At 41.3% G+C, this 19,090-nt stretch overlaps 1 protein-coding gene across 1 annotated transcript; it reads right to left on the bottom strand.

Annotated features, from left to right (window-relative positions):
• Window positions 1–292: 292 nt before the first annotated feature.
• LOC130868622 (E3 ubiquitin-protein ligase RLIM-like) lies at window positions 293–18,889 on the bottom strand. Its single transcript, XM_057760775.1, has 4 exons — window positions 18,713–18,889; window positions 14,775–14,926; window positions 9,396–9,467; window positions 293–4,098 (listed from the first exon to the last, which is right to left on the bottom strand). The coding sequence occupies exons 1-4, from the start codon at window positions 18,887–18,889 to the stop codon at window positions 2,619–2,621; spliced, it is 1,881 nt and encodes a 626-aa protein (XP_057616758.1). The 3' UTR covers window positions 293–2,618.
• Between the last annotated feature and the right edge of the window lie 201 nt (window positions 18,890–19,090).

Below are 19,090 nucleotides of genomic sequence, written 5' to 3'. Positions count from 1 at the left end.
GGTGAGCAGACCAGCAGGGAAGGGAGCTGTGCGCCTGGCAATTGGGCCAGGTGATCGTCCGGTGAAAGCATGGTGAGGCAGAAAGGGCACTGTGTGAGTGAGCAGCAAGCCGCGGCTGAGGCGCGGGCAGCTAAGGAGGCCCAGGCGCCACGGTCACTCTCAGAGGCGTGGGCGGATATCCAAAAAACATGCCATACGTTCGGGCACCATAATGTTACGGCGTAAATGAACGGCAGACAGAATTTATTATAAAATATTCAGCTTTAATAAGTGGAGGACTTACAAAGCCGAGGTTCCAGCAGAAAGCAGGAAAACAGAAAGTGCAGCGGGGAGCACACCCGCAATGTTCATAAGTAAATAATAACCTCAGGGGATCACGCCCTTCAAGAAAGGTGATTGGCTGGCTTTCCCCTACAAACTTCATGTTTAGAATATGCGTCAGCTGTTTTTTAGCAATAGAAAATGAACACCCCTAAAATGGAACATTTATACCAAGAGGAAAATGGATTTTTTTTTTAGTTAATCAGGACTATCCTGCAGATCTGAAAACCATAGAAAGGTGACAAGGAGGCTCACAAATATAAAGGAATTCTGACTTTTACCTGGATAATTCTATTAAAAAGATAAAAAATGTATTACATAAGAGCCATAAATAGTGAAATCTGTTTATATTAAAAAAATAGGCGAAGCTTTGTCTGAACATTATTTCCTTGCAAGAGCAGTACATATTCTATGTAAACAACTATCTAATTTACAATTTCATTCCCTTGACACTTAGGTAGAAATGATAGCCAGAGGAAAACATGTAAGAATGAACTTTTAAATAATCTGTACTGCTAAGGTGGTATCAGTGAGGGTAAGCAGATTTGGGTAAAGCAGTTTCTAGAATCCCAGACTAGTCTGGGTAGTTAGCTCATTGAGCGAAAGGCCAGGGATGTGCCTGCTCAATCCAGCTTCTCTTCTGGCCTGGCAGCTTTCTCCTGGGAACCAACAAGGCTAATCTTAACCCCAATCAGTCTTAAAAGAAAAACCAGGCAAGAGTCCTGGGGTTATCACATTCTATTCTTACCACTGAAAAAGAACAATAAAGTACGTGTCCATAGATGAGAGCTGGCCATCTCATCTTCACATATGGGCAATACAACTAGAATTTGAATTTCAAATAACCCAACATGCCTCAATTTCAATAAAAGATAATATCTTAGTTTATGAATATGTCTTTTAAATGTGGCATGTTGGATCTGCTAGGTACAGCAATGAAATATTGACAAGTGTGCACTATTACCTTACATAATAAATCTCGAAAACAAGCAAATCCGAAACTTTTCCAAAAGCACACCCATCTGTACCAACTGAAATACCTACTTTAAAATTGGTTTAGAAGTATCTATCCTCCACCTTTTGTTTTTGAGGAGCAGATTGTAAAAACATCAATTTAACTTGTGCTAGGTGGCAGCGGTTTGTTTTTTTTAAACCAAAGACAGCTCCACCAAATTTGTTGATCTTCTGCTTCATCTATTCGAGTTGAATACTGGGTCAAGCTGCTGTGGCTGTCATTGTAGGAAACTAGTTCAAGCCTATATCGCTGTCATCATGAAAATGGTCCATTCTCCAGAGCAATGCTCTTACCTTCTATCACTTCCTGCCTAAATCCAAGTTAAAATCCATGGTTTCCATTGGGTTTTAGCACAGTTTGATTCTATATGGTCCTTTCCTTTCCATGTCACAATAGCTGTTCTCAAATACATTAAATAAAGATATGTTCTGCTCTCATCACCAACACACTTACAAAAGCAGCTTCATACTTTGTTTGGTGTCTGTTTTACTATCACAGCTCACAAAAGCAGTTCTCATTTCTAAGCATGGTACTTTACAATTTTGAGTGCATTAATACAACAGTGCATTGGAAAAGTACTGAGCCTCTACAAAATTGCTTTACGTTTTGAAAAAAAACAAATGCATTTTTTTACTTACACGAGCATAGGATTTTTAATGTTTTCACAAGATAAATATCTCAATGAAACTCTATGTTCACTTTATTGTGTGCCACAGTGATGGGCTTAGGACAGATAATACACTTAAGAGATCCTAACTGTTTAGTGTTATTTACATTGGTATGTCCATCATCCCCTAATCTGGAAGGGGAACAAACAATATTCAGAATGTGACTGAATTTGCGTTAACAACTGGGAATGGTATAGTTTTAATCACTTACTAAACACATAATGGAACTTAGTCTTGAGTGGGAATTTTCTTCATGCCCCTCTTATAGCTTGGGAAACCTAAAAAGAGCACAGCATGATAAAGGAGCCCCTGCTAAGGCAGATCTTGTGGTAACAAAGGGAAAATGACAAGTGTACATGGGTAAATTATCAGTAACAGGTTACCAATTATCTGGTATTGAAATCAAACACTGAAGCCCTAAAACGTTGCTTCTGAAATATTCTTTCTATCCTCAAAGAGAAACTAGAGAAAAGACAGGATTCCCTAGGAAAGCAATGACTCGATTCAGTTGTGACTTTATATTTAAGCACTGCTCAAAAACATGGAGATAAAGCAAGCGATTTCCGTTTGCCTGTCACTATTCCAACTACACAGCTTTGAGAGTTCTGTTCTCATTACACCACCCTTTCTCTGTTCCTCGAAGATAAGACGGCCCGGCGACAAATGGGACAGGTGGAATTCTCCGATAACCAGCGATCGATGCAGTGGACATGGTACTCATGGGAGCAAGGTAGCTCACGAAGTTTGTCACCTTCCATATATTCAGTAATGCAAATACTACATGTCTTCAATGAATCATTTTCACCAAAACTTCTCATTGCCAAGTTATTAATCTGTTTTTTGGTGAGTCCTCTAGGTTGGTGGTTGTAGTTATAGGGGTCAAGTCGGGTTCCTTCATTACCTCCTTCAAACATGTCTGAGCTACTTTCTGTACTTTCACCATTGGAATTGGAGCCAGGGTTGGAGCTGGAGCCAGAAGCAGAGCTGTTACCACCAGAGTTCCCTCTTCCACTCCATGGAAGCTCACCAAAACGTGTCATTCTCTGCCTTAATGTGGTTTGAATTGGAACAGATGTAGTTTCCCTTGATCCAGGATTGAAGATTGTAAGAGTGGAAAACCCGTCAGTACTCACATAGGTTCTCCCACCTGCACGTTCAGAAAGTGTAAAGGTGCGTATAAAGCCTCCACGTTCACTTTCATAAGTGACTGGGTTGTTTGGGATCTGAGACGTTGACTGAGTTCTGCTAGCAATGGTGTCTCTCTGCCGGTATTCTCCCAGCAGATCTCTTGTTCTGACTTGAAGGTCTATGATTGGAGGTCTTTGACCAGATCCTGCTGCTTCACCATTGGTACCTGTGTCTGAAGAACTTGTCCCCTGAGTGGCAGAATTTCTTGACCCAGAAGCTGCAAAAAGACCTCTACCTAGGAACTCAGGTCCAGTTATCTGCTGTCTCAAAGTCCCATGGTGAGGGGCTCTAGAACTTCCCTCGATCTCGTTTACCAAAGGGTGCTCAAAAGTCTCAGATGAGATGCTATGACGAGATCTTTGTGGAATTTCATTTGCTGGGTACAGAGACCTACTTCTTTCAGCTCTGACTCTGGTTCTTCTCTGGTGTTCGGGTTTCCAGCTTCTTGCCCTCCTCTGACCTCTGGTGGATGGCACTTCTGTTAATTCTGCAGCAGAACTGCGTTCTGACCGAGGGGGTCTGGCAGATGATGTCTCAGATGCTGAATTTTCCATTTGACTTTGGATGCTGCTGTCCATGTTTTCTACACTAAGACCTGTAGCAGATGGTTCATTTTCATTCTCTGGGGTTTGGCTTCCATTATGATAGTTAACATTTGTCTCTAAACTGAATCTGAAATCACTGCTGTTTGGATTAGTCTGGCTCACTGCCCTCCAGGACTGATTTTCTCTCTTACTACTTCTTGTTGTCTTGGCAGTCTGTCTGCCAGAGTTAGGCCAATCTATTATGGAGTCACCATTGGACACGTCATCTGAAGAGTCTCCATATCTATTTTCTTCTGAGCTCTGCTGTGGCGGCTTCCCCTCTTTAATTTGCTGTAAAATTTGTATAGTAAAAATGGCAATTCTACCAAAAGCAGTCTATAGATTCAATGCAATCCCCATCAAAATCCCAACTAAATTCTTCACAGAACTTGAGATAACAATAATCAACTTTATATGGAAAAACAAAAAAACCCAGGATAGCTAAAACAATCCTATACAATAAAGGAAATTCTGGACACATTACCATCCCTGACTCCTAACTTTATTACAGAGATACAGTAATGAAAACAGCTTGATATTGGCAGAAAATCAGAGATATTGACCAATGGAATTGAATTGAAGACCCAGATATTAATCCACAAACCTATGAACACCTGATTTTCGACAAAGGAGCAAAAATTATACAATGGAAGAAGGAAAGCATCTTTAACAAATGGGGCTGGCATAACTGGATGTCAACCTGTAGAAGTATGAAAATAGATCCATATCTATTGCCATGCACAAAACTCAAGTCCAAATGGTGTAAAAAGTTCAATATAAATCTGACCACACTGAACCTGATAGAAGAGAAAGTGGGAAGTAGTCTGCAACACATGGGCACAGAAGACCACTTCCTACATAGAACCCCATTAGCACAGACAATAAGAACAACAATGAATAAATGGGATCTCCTGAAACTTAGAAGCTTCTGTAAAGCAAAGGAAACTGTCATTAAGACAAAAAGGCAACCTACTAAATGGGAGAAGATCTTCACCAACTCCACATCAGACAAAGCTTTGATCTCCAAAATATAAAAAGAACTAAAGAAACTAGACATAAGAACTCTAATTAACCTAATTAAAAAATGGAGTACTGAACTGAACAGAGAATTCTCAACAGAAGAAGTTCAAATGGCCAAAAGACACTTAAGGTCATGCTCAACCTTCTTAGCCATCAGGGATATGCAAATCCAAACAACTTTGAGATACCATCTTACACCTGTCAGAATAGCTAAAATCAAAAACACCAATGATAGCCTATGCTGGAGAGGTTGTAGAATAATGGGAACACTCATCCATTGTTGGTGGGAATGCAAACTGGTGCAACCACTTTAGAAATCAGTGTAGCAGTTTCTCAGGAAACTGTGAGTCAACCTACCTCAGGGTCCAAAAATTCCACTCTTGGGAAAATACCCAAGAGATGCCCAATCGTACTACAACAGCATTTTTCATCTATGTTCATAGCATCTCTATTTGTAATAGCCAGAACCTGGAAACAACCTAGGTGCCCCTTAATAGAAGAATGGATAAAGAAGGTGTGGCACATATACACTTTAGAGTTCTACTCAGCGGTAAAATCAATGACATCTTGAATTTTGCATGCAAATGGATTGAAATAGAAAACACTTTACCGAGTGATATAATCTAGACCCCAAAAGATGAATATGGTATGTATTCACTCATAAGTGGATTCTAGCCATAAACAAAGGACATTGAGCCTATAATTCATGATCCTAGCGAAGCTAAATAAGAAGGTGAACCCAAAGAACAACATATATTTATCCTCCTGGATACTGGAAGTAGAAAAGGTCGCTGGGCAAATGTTGGGAGCACGAGGGTGGGGGTGGGTTGTGGAGAAGGGGAAATGGGGAGAAAGAAGGGAGAAGGGGAGGATTGGAAAGAGCTTGGGGAAATGGGATGGTTGAGAAGGATGAAGGGTACATACAGGAACAAGGAACAAGGTATCTTAACTAAGGGGACCATTTTAGGGTTGGCTAGAGTCTTGGCTCTAGAAGAGATTCCAGGTGTCCATGGGGATGTCCACAGCTAGATCCTTGGGTAACAGAGGAGAGGGTGCCTATACTGGCCTTCTTCCATAGCTACACTGATGAATATCTTGCATATCACCAGCTGGCGACGGATGGAGAAAGAGACAGAGACCCACATTGGAGCACTGGACTGAGCTCCCAAGGCCCAGGTGAAGAGCAGAAGGAGGGAGAACATGAACAAAGAAGTCAGGACTGCGAGGGGTGCATCCACCCACAGAGACAGTGGGAATTATCTAATGGGAGCTCACCAAGGCCAGGTGGACTGGGACTGATAGAGCATGTGATTAAACTGGACTCTGTGAATGTGGCTGACAATGAGGGCTGACTGAGAAGCCAAGGACAATGGCACTGGGTTGTGATTCTACTGCATGGACTGGCCTTGTGGGAGACTAGTCTGTTTGGATGCTCACCTTCCTAGACCTGGATGGAGGGGGGAGGACCTTGGACTTCCCACAGGACAGGGAACCCTGACTGCTCTTAGGACTGGAGAGGGAGGTGGAGAGGAGCAGGAGGGGGAGGGAAATGGGAGGAGGGGAGGAGGTGGAAATTTTTAACAAAAAAATTCTTGAGAACATTAGGGGAAAAGGATCACAATTATTCAGGTAGGCAGCATTTTTATTAGCATAAATTACTTGAAAAGAAAAAAAAATTGAAAAGCAGTTAAGAGAGCTACTGCTTACAGCCAGGATATGAGAATTACCACTGAACCCATTGTGTTACTGAACTGGTCTTCCAAGTTTGTAGGTGTCATAACTGTGTTGGACTGTTAGTTGCTTCCCTCTAAGGAAGCTTATGCTTTCATAGTATTTTTAAATTGTATTTATCCTTGCTTGATTTGATTTTTTATAAATGTTAACAAATAAATACAACAACATGTAAATGAGTTCCAGATACAATATCTCTCTTTAACCCTGCTCAGCTTTAACTAGGAAGTCCAGATTTGCCTCTTTTTTTGGGGGGGGGGGGCGCTTGGTCATTTTAACAGCTTTATTAAGGTACAGTTGTCATCCAGTAAATTGCACATATTTAAAGTTTGTACAGTAATTTTGACATGGGGTTATGTAAATCAACATTAGACTTACCCACAAATGATAAATATAGCTACGTGCTGGGTGTGTAGCTCAATAATAAAGCATGCACTGTACAAGGCTCTGGAGTTATCTGCTCCACAACACAAGAAACAGATTCACCTCTTCTCTCCCATTCCCTTTTTTCACTCATTCCCATTCTATTTCTTGTGTTTTCTTTGACTCATTCTTGTTTCCATATTATCACTGATTTCAGTGGATGTTAACTTTTATATAGCGCAGAATGAAACAGTCAAAGTGATGGAGTCAGGTAAAATCAAGAAGCAAATTCTTTTTTTACTACCAGGTTAATTTCCATAGTAGTATAGTCATATAAAATTTAAGAGTAAATGAGTAGACTAGTATTTCCTGTGACTAGGACATTATTAAATTGTCTTGGCTGATTCTGTTCTATAATTGTTTCTTCTATTTTCATAATAATAGTTTGAGTTAGAAGAATAATTCTTTAGTATCAATAAAAATGTTTCAGGATGACATTTAAAGGATTTTCAACAGACATTCTTGCAAAAGTTTAAACATCAAATGTAAGTTGTTTAGTAAAAATGTAATACACACATGTATGTAATTTTATTCTTAGATGCATCTAATATAATGTTAGCATATTAAAAAATTCAAAATTAATACAAATTTTACACAAACTTGTAAAATTTTACATTTTTTAAATTTCCATAATTCAAATTTTATACAAATTTGTTCTGTGATTTAATAAGTAAATTTCACTTAGGTTTTAATAAAATGCTTGTCACGTTTAGATACATCTTATAATTCTGTTATGTTCTTTGCCTGGGATATGCTACAATTGTTGTCAGCATCATGTTCAGTTCATCCAGATTTTGCCTTTCCTGGTGTCTTGTGGCTGCCTGCATTCATATGATGGTTCCTTTCACCTTTTGAATGTTCGGGGAAAAAAACCTACCTTTCTTTATGAATTCTTTTCCTAGTTTAGTCCTCCTGTGACTCGAATGTCTGCCTAAATTTCCCTGTTATAAAGGGACCTATGATGATGCTGATGCCACTCAAATGACCCCAGGACAATTTACACTCAAAAAATGCAATATGAATATGCTGAAAAATTCAGTTTTCTGTGTTCGAAAACTGAATGTGTAAGATTTTGGTATTAAAAGATTTTAAATTGCTTCTTTTATGTTTTTGGTATTGTAATTACATTCCCTTTCCTTTTTTCCCTTCCAAATCCTCCCATATATTACTCTTTCTTTCTCATATATATATATACACACATATACATATGTGTGTATATATATATAGAGAAAGAGATACACATTCACACATATATTATTTCTAAAAGGAACATGCTCACATAATGTCTCTTATATGCCTAATACAATGATACCTAAGGCCCAAGAACTAGAAGGGAAGAGGGGGTAGAAAGATTGTAAGAGTCTAAGATCAAGGGGATTGCTCTAAAATTCTAGGGATATTAGAAACACTTCTAAGTTGTCACCAACATGATAATCTAAAGATGAGCTAAACAAAGCAATCAATAGCCAGGGAAACTCTACGAGTCCTAAACTATACAAAAATAAAAACTTCAGGAAACAAGCAACTAAGGAATACTGACAGTGGGAGAAATAGTCTTCCTTAGACTTTTTTTTTTTTGGTATGGTCATTGTGCTTATCTCACAAGTTATGTCTTCCATCTTCAAATATTGCCATAATTTCTTATATTTAACTCTAAGCAAGAAGATGACTTTCTACTAATTTCTATGAAGTGCATAAATTGAACCATAGGTAAAAAGCAGATGTGAGGAATTTAAGTGCAGTACTAAAATAATATGTGTCCAGCTTTTTCAGTTTAAGAAATAGAATGCTTTGACTCTCGTGTGATGGCACAGGTTAGATGAGGAAGGAAAATCACCTGCAATCACAGTAACATTTAATCTCCAAAACATAAACAGAAAACAAAATAAAAATAAATATTATACTGTAAGGATAATTAAAGCCTATTATATAGCTATGCCAAATCATGTATCTCTAAGTTATACATAGTAAGGAACAATTATGTGGTAAATTAAGTAGTACATATATCATTTTTATTTTACTTTTAGTGCATGCATATACAAATATTAAAGTTTTTTAATTTGTTCATTTTTATTTATTTATCCATGGTAATTTACTTTAAATAGCAAGATTTTCTGGATTTATTCATAATGATATTCATAGACATGTTCAACTTATTTCGTGGTTGTATGTCTTATATGTGAAGGTATTACAACTTGTTTAACTGTTCTTACATTTATACGTTTTTGACATTTTCTTATTCCCTTACTAACATGAACAAAATGTGTATGTGCTTTCTCTGACATTAAAAATAAAGATTCCTTAAAGACAAAACAGTATGAATTCTTAAATGAGATATGAAAATTCATTTTATTCGGAAATAAATATGTGGTGTTTAACAAAGAAGAGTTGAATTTTCTGAAACTGTCTTCTAATGACAAACAAACAATACTTTACACTTATTACCTCGCCGGCTGTTCATCTTGATCTGATGAAGCACTGTCATCACAGATATCAATCGCGAGGTTTTCTACTACACTGAAGAGAAAGAAAATACAAAATAAGTTGTCTTTGGAATTTCTAGGCATCCTAGACCGGAAAAGTACTTTTAAATGTGTGTACAAGTGAGATTAAAACAGGTATGTGCCTGGGGATATTTTAGTTAGGCATTTGTACAAGCCTTCCGGGGTTAAAGTAATTTTAAATCTTTCCACGAGACAAGCTGGAAGTGAGGATGGTTTAGGCTAGCAGTCGTGAAGTTAGAAGATCAAGGGGGAACTTAAAGTCAACAAACCAGTTTGGGATACATAGAAATACCCGTTTTCAAAGTTGGAAGCATCCTGCAATCTAAAGCAATGATCCTGGGCCTGAACTGCCCTTCTGCACCACCTGCCAAGAGATCAGTCAAACTGTTCCCTGAGGTACGTCCAGCCTTTCACAAAACCCTCTGATTGTACCTAGCCTTTGGGGAACATTGAGCTTCAAGTCATCATCAAATTGAGAATCGGGAGAATCCCTCGGGCGCTTTGGAGTTTTGCTTGTAGACTTCTTCTCCTTGGGTGGCATGTCTATTGTGCCCCGGTTTTTGTCCCAACTCCTAAACCTTGCAATTGCAATGACATACAAAATTCCCAGTAATTAAATGAGAGTCACAGAAACAAGTACCAGGGTCTGTGGGAAGAGAGACAGGGCATCGTCTCTCTGTGCTGAAGCAGGGAGGTTCATGGAAGATTACGAAGGTGTGATACCCTATCTTGTCTCTTCTCCACGGATGAATGTGAAGCTGACTCTGTCCTGCACACCTCCACTTCTACCGCTTCTGCTGGGTTCCTGCGTTTGGAAGGGAGTGGGGGCAGGCAAAATTTTAGCCTAGAGACCCATCACTAGCCAGTCCTGGCCTAGTTGTTTGTTTGGTGGCCATCTTGGAGTGTGGTGCACTGGATTTCCTTTATTTTTGCTTTAGAAAGGGCAGAGGGAGTGCACCCATGCCCTGTGACGGTTGGCATTCTCGGTGTATTGCTGCCATCAAGCAGAATTGTTTTTCCGATCCCGCCAGCAGCTCCCCAGTGCTTCTGCTGACATGGCTGAGTGCTGGCTAAAGAGTAGCTCCCATAGTGCCCCCACTGTGCCTAAGCCAGTCTCCTGCAGTCTCTGTGACCCATGAGCAGTGTGGGAGCAACCGGACCCAGGGGAACTGCGTGCCCACCACAGCCCTTGGTTTGCTGGGCAAGGGAAGCACAGCCTCTCAGGTCCTGAAGTCACCATGCCTGGCAGGGTTAGAGAACCTCTCTGCAGGGGATTCTGCATCCTGGGTTACCTCTGGGTTCCTTTGGAGACCTTGTGGAGCCCATCAGCCCACATCATGTGCACAAGCCTGCCCATGGAACCTCTAGTTTTTGGCTCAGTCTCCCCAGCAGAACACACAATTCCTTCCCTGAAACCGCACACACTGTCCAGCATCTCTGGCCAGGTGCTCAGGGTCTCAGGGCCAGGTAACCATTATGGCAAAATGTCTGTCATCCACATAACTCCCTCCCTGTCATCCTCTCCTCTCTTTCTGCAGGGCCCTCCTTTCTTTACTTTGCTTTCTCTGAGAAATGGCTTTCTCCTTGAGCCATGCTGTGCTTGCAATTCAGGGACCTGTACCTGCCAGAAGATGTTTCTGATCCACAGCTACATCCCCAGAACCCTACAAGGGGTCTGACAGAAGGCATCTGCCACCAACATCATCATGTACCTCCTTCTTGTGCGTACCTAGTGGGCACCAAGCTCAATGCGGTGTGGTAGCTTAGGGTGAATCCAAGTAGAAGTAGCCAGATCAGGATGTGGAATGTAGGGTGCCCAAATTGACCAGGCAGGCCTCTGGGTACCATCCAGCCCAGGTTTCACTGCCCTTGCCACCCCTGACAAAGCTCCTCTCTTTGATAAGGGGCACCCATGCAGGTGGCATATACCTGCCTTCTGCTGTCTAGGCCACCCTACATAATACCCAGGGAGAAGTCATAGGGTCAAGGATCCAAAAGCCCCTTCTCCTGCTCTGCGCTGTCCAGGCATCATCTCAGCTACAAGAATCCTCAGAGAAGGCTCTGAAATTAACAGAGGGTAAGACCTGGCCTCCTTGAACTTTAAACTCGTGTGTGTGTGTGTGTGTGTGTGTGTGTGTGTGTGTGTGTTTGGTTTGGTTTATACTTTATCCCTGGCTTGGAGACAAGTCCTGAGAGAGGCCATAAGAAGTGGCCCAGAGGTCACAGTATATAACAGCTCTGTTGGTCAGCTCAGGGTTAAAGGCATATGACATGTTGGCACATAGATGAAGACTTTTAAGGCTCCACCCTTCAGTTCCAGCTCATGTGGTCATAAGCATGGAGTGGTCCAGTACATGGTGCATGTTTGTGGGGTGGCCCGTATCTTTACATGTAGCTTGATGGATGAGAGAATTTTGTAAGAACCATATGGAAGTGGCAGTACCCTCCTTCTGATTGGCCTACTTGGCATTTCTAGGACCTCAGAGCCCACCGCCCAACACAGACACCCCCCCAATATATCCTGACAGACACACACAGAGGATAACTTAAGCTAGATAATCCCTCAAAGGCATGCACATAGGCTCCTTTTATTTATTATAGGTCCTGTTGGCAATCCACATAAAACATCATATCATATAAATTAAAATTATCAAAGAAATGTCAGATCTGGACTAGATGATACATAGATTAGATTTAACACATACCTAGAAAATACTTTAGTAAATTGGAATGGCATACACGTTCTTCTTGGCACCCTATGGAATCTCTTCTAAAAATATACCACATGTGTTGGTTTTCTCTGCAAATTAAATCTTAACAAATGCAAAACAATAAATACAGTTTGAGGAAATAAAAATAGAAGTCAAAAAAAGCACAGAAACTAAACAAATATGCAGATGATGAACATACACATACTTTATGAGGCTTAAAAGTTAGCATACAAAGTGAGATTCATTATGACATTTTTATTCACTCTCTTTTATTATTTATTTTTATGTGTATGGTATTTTGCCTGCACATATGTCTGTGCACCATATACATGCCTGGTGCCTGCAGAAGTCAGAAGAGGGTATCATATCCCATTAGGACTGGAGTTACAGATAATTGTGAGCACATCCCACTTCATCCCAAGTAGTTCCAAGATTTTCTCCATTGGCCCAACATACTGTCCAAGATTCAGCATTTTCCCAAAAAACTACAGAATCTTTCTTATCTAGACAAAAAAGTCGAGGATCTTTTTTGTCCTCCCTGGAGGACATAGAACATTCACCATCTATTCTACATGCTCAGGAACACCCTCCATCTGTTCCAGGGACTTTAGAACCTCTGCTATCTTATGGAGGATGTAAGAAACTCTCCAAAGCATCAGAGAGAACTTTACCTGTGCAAAGTTCTTTATCATCCATCCAGACTTCAGTGATTTGGGAAAAATACCAACACTCCCACCATACATTGGAGCATTTGCCTCATGGAAAGAAGGACATCGAATCTTCTCAATCTGCTCCAGGGATTATAGGAGCTTTGCCATCACCTGTAGTGCCTGTAGAACATTCAACTCGTACCCAACAAGGTTCAGAATCCTTTCTCTCTGGTCAAGGATATCTAGAAAATTTGAAACCTGACCAAGGGTCTCTGGAACTTTCCATGTCAGCCCAGTCAATGCTAAAGGAATCACGATAGGCTAAAGGGGCCCTACGATCTTCAGCATCTTTCTCAGAACTTTCAAAACCATACATAGGTTCCCCACCTACCCTAGGGACTGCAGGAGATTTCCATCTGGGTCTCTCTATATCACCATCACAAGAAACTCCATTTTCTCATTCTGATGAAGGGGTTGTGGAACCTTGCTTTTCAGGACAACTCTAAAATTGTCCAAATCTGCACAAGGGACTCTACGGTCTCTCCCATCTATTCAGTGCACTGAGGGTCATTTCATATCTTCCCAAGGCACAGCAGGGTGGTCCACATCTGATAAGCAGACTACAGGAACTTTAACATCAACTACAGAACCTCTGGGGTCTACCCACAATGCCCGTGTCATATTAGGATCTGGGCCATCTTATCAAAGGCCTTTGAGAATTATTTTATCTGCCCAATGGTCTCTAGGGCCTCCACAGTCTACACTAGGGTCTATAAAGCTATCTACACCCACACAAGGAGATGTAGGAATTCTGTCATCTTCTCAAAGTACTTCACAACATCCAATTTCTTTCCAGGAGTATCAAAAATTTTCTTCATCTGCCCAACATAATGTCCAAAGTTCAGCTTCTTCCCCTAGGACTACAGGACCTTTCCCATCTAGCCAGAAACCTCAAGCATACTTTATGTCTTCACTATCACACATAGAAGAACATTTGCCATCTACTCCAGGTTCTCAAAAAATACTTTATCTAATCCATGGACTCTAGGACCTTTGGTATCTTCAAAAGTGCCTTAGGAACTCTCCACAGCTACAGAGGAAACTTTGCCTGTCCTAAATTCTTTGCCATCTATCCAAAGGTCTTCAAAACACTCAGTATATTCTTCAGGGGTTTTGAGACAACACCAATACTCCCAGAAAACCTTGGGGGCATTTGTCATGTGTGAGAGAGGGTGTGGAAACTTCTCAGTCTGCTACAAGGACTACAGGAGCTTTGCCAAGACCTCTAGTGCCTAGAGGACATTTAACATAGAGCCAAGGATCTGCAGATTCTTTCCCTTCTGGCCAAGGGAATCTAGAACCTTTGAAACCTGCCCAAGGGCCTCTGAAACATGTTATGTCATCCCAGGAAATTCTGCATTCAGCACGACCTGCTGAAGAGACTCTGCAACTTTCAGCACCTTCCCAAGCAGTTCCAGAGCCATATACAAATTCCCCATCTACCCAAGTGTCTAGGGGAAAGTTTCCATCTATACCAGGGCATCCAGATCTCTTGTCATCAACACAAATGACTTCACTATTTTCTCATTCTGATGAAAGGACTGTGGAAACATGCCTATCATAACCAGGAACTTTGAAAGTGTCTAAATATGCTCAAGGGACTCCAAAGTCTTTTTCTACTTCCCAAGGCACTGGGGAATTTCTTTTATCTGCCAAAGGCACATTGGGAAATTCAACATCTGCAAAAGAGACTGTAGGACCTTTTCCTTCCATGACAGAACCTCTGAGGTCTATCCAAAATACCCAGACAGTATTAGGATCTTTGCAATCTGGTCAGAGTTCTCTGGGGGTGTCTCAGGCTGCAGAAGGGCCTGTGGATCCTTCTTTATTTCCCCAACGGTCTCTAGCATCATTGCTATGTAATCAAGGATCTAGGAAACACCCTGATTCATCTAAAACCTGTCAGAAAACGTCTCAGTCAGCACAAAGTCCACCATCTGTCTCAGAACTTCTGAATCCTTCCCAATCTGAACAGAGCACACTAGGATCTTTGTCCTCTCCTTCGGGTACTGGAATATCTGCCCCAGGTTCTCAGGAAATGTTCCAACTTTCTGCAATTTCAGAATATCCTGAACATTTGCTATATTTTTGGATTGCCTCTGGAACTTTCTGTGTGTGCACAAGGAACTCTGTGTCCTTTTTCATTTCCTCAAGGGGAACTTGATCCTTTACATTGTTTCTCTGGTAATCTGGAAACATCTCAACCTGCCCAAATGAATCTTAGCCATTTGTCATCTGTCAGAGAGCCTTGGGAAACTCTCCATCTGTCCCTGGCCCTTGAGAGTTTTCACCATTTAGCAAAGAGACTAGAGAACTTTCTACACATACCCCAGGTGATCCCGCAACTCTGCTCTCTGCTCATCTCCCTCTAGAACTTAATGTATCTATCCAGTGTTCACTGAGTCCATCAGCATCTTTAAAAGGAAATCTATAGTCTTCATTATCTACTGAAGACATCCAAGGAATAGTTCAAAATACACAAAGTTATCATGAGCAATTGCCACATGTAAGAGAAACATTGGATACTTCTACATCTCCTGTAGGAAGTTCAGTATACCTACCTTGTCCTTGGGAAACTCTGGGACTTTCCTTTTAGACCAGGGGAGTCAAGCAACTTCTCATTGTGCTCAAAAAGCTGTGGGTTCCTGCCTGTATATACAAGGGTTGATGTGACTGTCCACATCTGCACAAAGGAGTTTAGGACATCCTCCACCTGCCCAAGGGATCTCAGGAAGTTCCTCACATAGACAACATACATGCTCACAGTCCACTTCTGCACAGAGCACAGTGGCATATTCATCACCTACTTCAGTGTCTCAAGGATATAGCCAGCATGCCAAAAAGATGGTAGAAACTTTGAATTCTGCCCCACGGTCCCCAAGAATTTCTGTCACAGCACAAGGGTCTGTAGAACCTTGGCATTCTCCCTGGGAGTCCCCAGAATATTCTTCATCCACACCAGGTGCATGCAAAACTTCTACAGCTGCCATAGGACTTGTGGTATCTGATGATATGCTTATGGAACTTTCCATATCTTCCCAGGCAAATTTGAGTCCTTTCCATTCTTCCCAATGCCTTTTGGAACCTTCCCTGTGTGTAGAAGTGTCTTTTGGTCTCTCTACACCTAGGCATGACACTGTAGGAACTCTGTTTCATCCCTGGGACCTGTTGGATCTTGGCAGTCTGCCCACAGGGTTCAACAAACAGCTTCAGACTCTATGCCTTCTTCAAAATAGAACAAAGACATTCCTTTATCTGGACTAGGGAATCTAAGACATACATAATCTTCCCTAGGTCCTTTGGTAATTTCATTATATGTTCAAGTGAGTTCATGTCCTTTAGTATCTTCGCAAGATGAGGGAGAACCTTACCTGTCTTCTTGGGGGACTCAGGAAGATTCTACCTGCATGCATGGCAATCTAGGGATATCCAATTCTTCAATGGGAGAATTGGGAACTTCCCCATCTAATGCAGGGACTCTAGGATCTTCTCCATCTGCCCAAGTGGATTTAATAATGTCTCCAACTGTCTCATGGACTCTGAGACCACCCCTGTCTGCCAGGGGTATTCTATGAACATCAACACATGCCCAAGTGGATAGGAAACTTTCATCAAATACTCAGGTGAATACAGAACCTTTGGCATATGCCCAAGATGATCTACAACTGAGGTCTTCTTCCCAGGAAAATCTGGGACTGTTGCAATTTGCCCAGGAAGAATTAAAAGTATTGCTATCTGCCCAAGAGGGTTACAAAACTACTCTGTTTAATTCAGAGCCAGTAGAAAATTTCCTATCTGCCTCAGGAACTCCTGGCCTTTTCAACTCTGTACTGCAAGATGCTGGAGGCTCTTCCTTATCCTCCCAAAATAAGGTGAGACTGTCCACATCATCACAGAAATCTGTAGAATCTGCACCATCTCATCAAATGTCTCTGAAACATTCTCCATATTCTCAAGGGTCTCTGAGAACTACCCCATCTTCACAAGGTACTCTTGTAGATTCCTCACAAGACAATGTGTGGCAGAAATTATCTGCTCCTGCCAAAGTGACTCCAGGACAGTCATCACATCATGAGAGTTATGAAGGAAATATTTCATCTACCCAAGGAACTGTGAAATTGTCTCCATCATGACAAGAATCTCTTGGACATTCCTCATTTTCCTAATTGTCTCCAGAATCATCCACATCTTCCCCAAAAGTTCTAGGCCCTTCTTATGACCAAGGGGCTCTAAAATCAGTTCCATCTGTTCCAGGAGCTGGGCATTCTCTCTCTTGCCATGAGATACTGCAACATTTATCATCTTCCAAATTTACTCTAGAAACATCATCTTCTGTCCAGAGAGTTGTAGAAGCTCTATTAGATGATCAGGGTGCTCTACCACTTCAGCCTCATTTCCAAGGGTGTCTGGGACCTTCCCAATGTACTTCAAAGATATCAGAATCTTTGCCATCTTACAAAACAGTTTCGAAAGTTTTAGAATCTTCATCAGGATCTCCAGGAACTATGGCACCTCTCCCAGCAACTCTGGGAAATTCAATATCTGATCATGGTGCTTTGTGCCCTTGTGACTCTGACCAACAGATTCAGGGATCATCATCTTCTCTCCAGGAAACTCTTCAATTTTCTCCATCATCTAAAGGTTCACTGGGACCTCCTCCATCTGTACCAGAGACTTTGGAATCTTTATTGTCAGACCAACTGTGTCCAGAATTGTCTATAACTACCCAGGGGTCTCTAGGACCTTTACTACCTCAGCAAGGGTATTTAGGAGATTCCCTGTTTACTCAGTGGTCTCTGGGATCTTCTGTATCAGTACAAGAGTATGTACAACATTCAAAGCCTGATCAAGAGACTCCAGAAACTTCTCCATCTTCCCAAGAAGATCTTGGTCTTTCTTTAGCCCAATAGTTTTTAGCATATTCACCATCTTCTCCCAGAGATTACAGATTTTCTCAAACTTCATAACATTCTCTAGGGACATCACCATCTACCCATCATCATCTACCCATGATGTACTAGACAGACATCATCATCTGTCCATGAGTCTGTAGAACCAGCCCCATCATCTCAAAGTGTTCTAGGAATCCAGGCTCCTTTGGAGGGACCTCCTGGTCTTTCTGAATGTACACTAAAGGCATCAGAACCTTTGCCATCTTACCAAGAGCTCTATAAAACTTCAAAATATGTCTCAAGGTTTTTAGAAACTTTGGTCTCTGTCCTAGAGTCACTAAGACTTTCAACATCTGCCCAAGGTGTTGTGGGCTCTTCTATATGTGACCAAGGGATACTGGGATCACCAACATTTTCCAAAGAAACTCTGGAATGTTCTCCATTTAAACAGGGATGTGTGAAATCAGCCCAATATCAAATGGGGCCTATAAGACATTCACTAACAGAACAAGGTTTAGAGCAAGTGTCTTCAGGGGGGAAAGTAACTCTGCAAGATTCACCACCTCAGCAAATCTATTTAGAAAATGTGTTGTCTACAAGAGGGGACCTGGGACTGTCTACATCTGCACAGGATTATCTTGGACATGCACCATATTCTCAAGGGTCTCTGGGACATTCAGGATATGCCTGATATTCTGTGGAACCTTATGTATCTGAAAATAAAATTTTAGGACCATCAATATCTCCTGAGGAAACTCTGGAACTTTCTCCTCTTGACCAAGGTTCTCTGAGGTCCACTTCACCTGCACATGGGACTATGGTACCCTCTCCCTCAGAACATGGTTATCAGACAATATCTTCAAATTGTAAAAAGAGCTACACAATCTCAGCATAGTTGTGTAGGAATTTCATCCCATTTGCAAGAGGGTCTGGGAGTGTCCATACCAGTGCAAGGATCTCTTGGACATTCACCGTCTGCTCAAGGTTCTTCAGATACTTCCTTGTCATCCCAACATGCTCCATGCCCTTGTCTGGATTCAGGGCCCTTAGGACATTCATCAGCTGATTCAGGAGAAGTTGGAATTTCTGACTCTCTCCAGGGGACACCACAAATTGCACCATTTACCAAAAGTACTCTAGAAAGACCATCTTCTACCCATGGGATTATAGAAGCTTCACCAACTTCCCAAGATGATCTAGGATTTCCACCTCCTTCAGTACAGACTCTGCAACCTTCCCCACTTAGTCCAATGAGAACAGAAACATTGACAGCTACAAAAGAGGTTTATAAGCCTTCAAGGTCTATAACAGGCACTCTAGAAT

The sequence above is a fragment of the Chionomys nivalis genome, chromosome X, assembly GCF_950005125.1.
Source record: "Chionomys nivalis chromosome X, mChiNiv1.1, whole genome shotgun sequence".
NCBI classification, from domain to species: domain Eukaryota; kingdom Metazoa; phylum Chordata; class Mammalia; order Rodentia; family Cricetidae; genus Chionomys; species Chionomys nivalis.
The sequence above is the reverse complement of the archived record's forward strand: the minus strand, read 5'-3'. Positions and strand labels throughout refer to the sequence as shown.

Excerpts from the sequence above, each read along its gene's own strand:
- LOC130868622 (XM_057760775.1), bottom strand. The coding sequence starts at position 18,889 with ATGGTGCAATTTGTGGTGTCCCCTGGAGAGAGTCAGAAATTCCAACTT. Across the intron at positions 14,927-18,712 it reads TCCAAGAGATCCTTGCACTG|AAAGTTGGAACATTTCCTGA; the intron begins GTATGGACACTC and ends CTGAAATTGCAG. Across the intron at positions 9,468-14,774 it reads ACTGAGACGTTTTCTGACAG|TGTAGTAGAAAACCTCGCGA; the intron begins GTTTTAGATGAA and ends CTTTCTCTTCAG.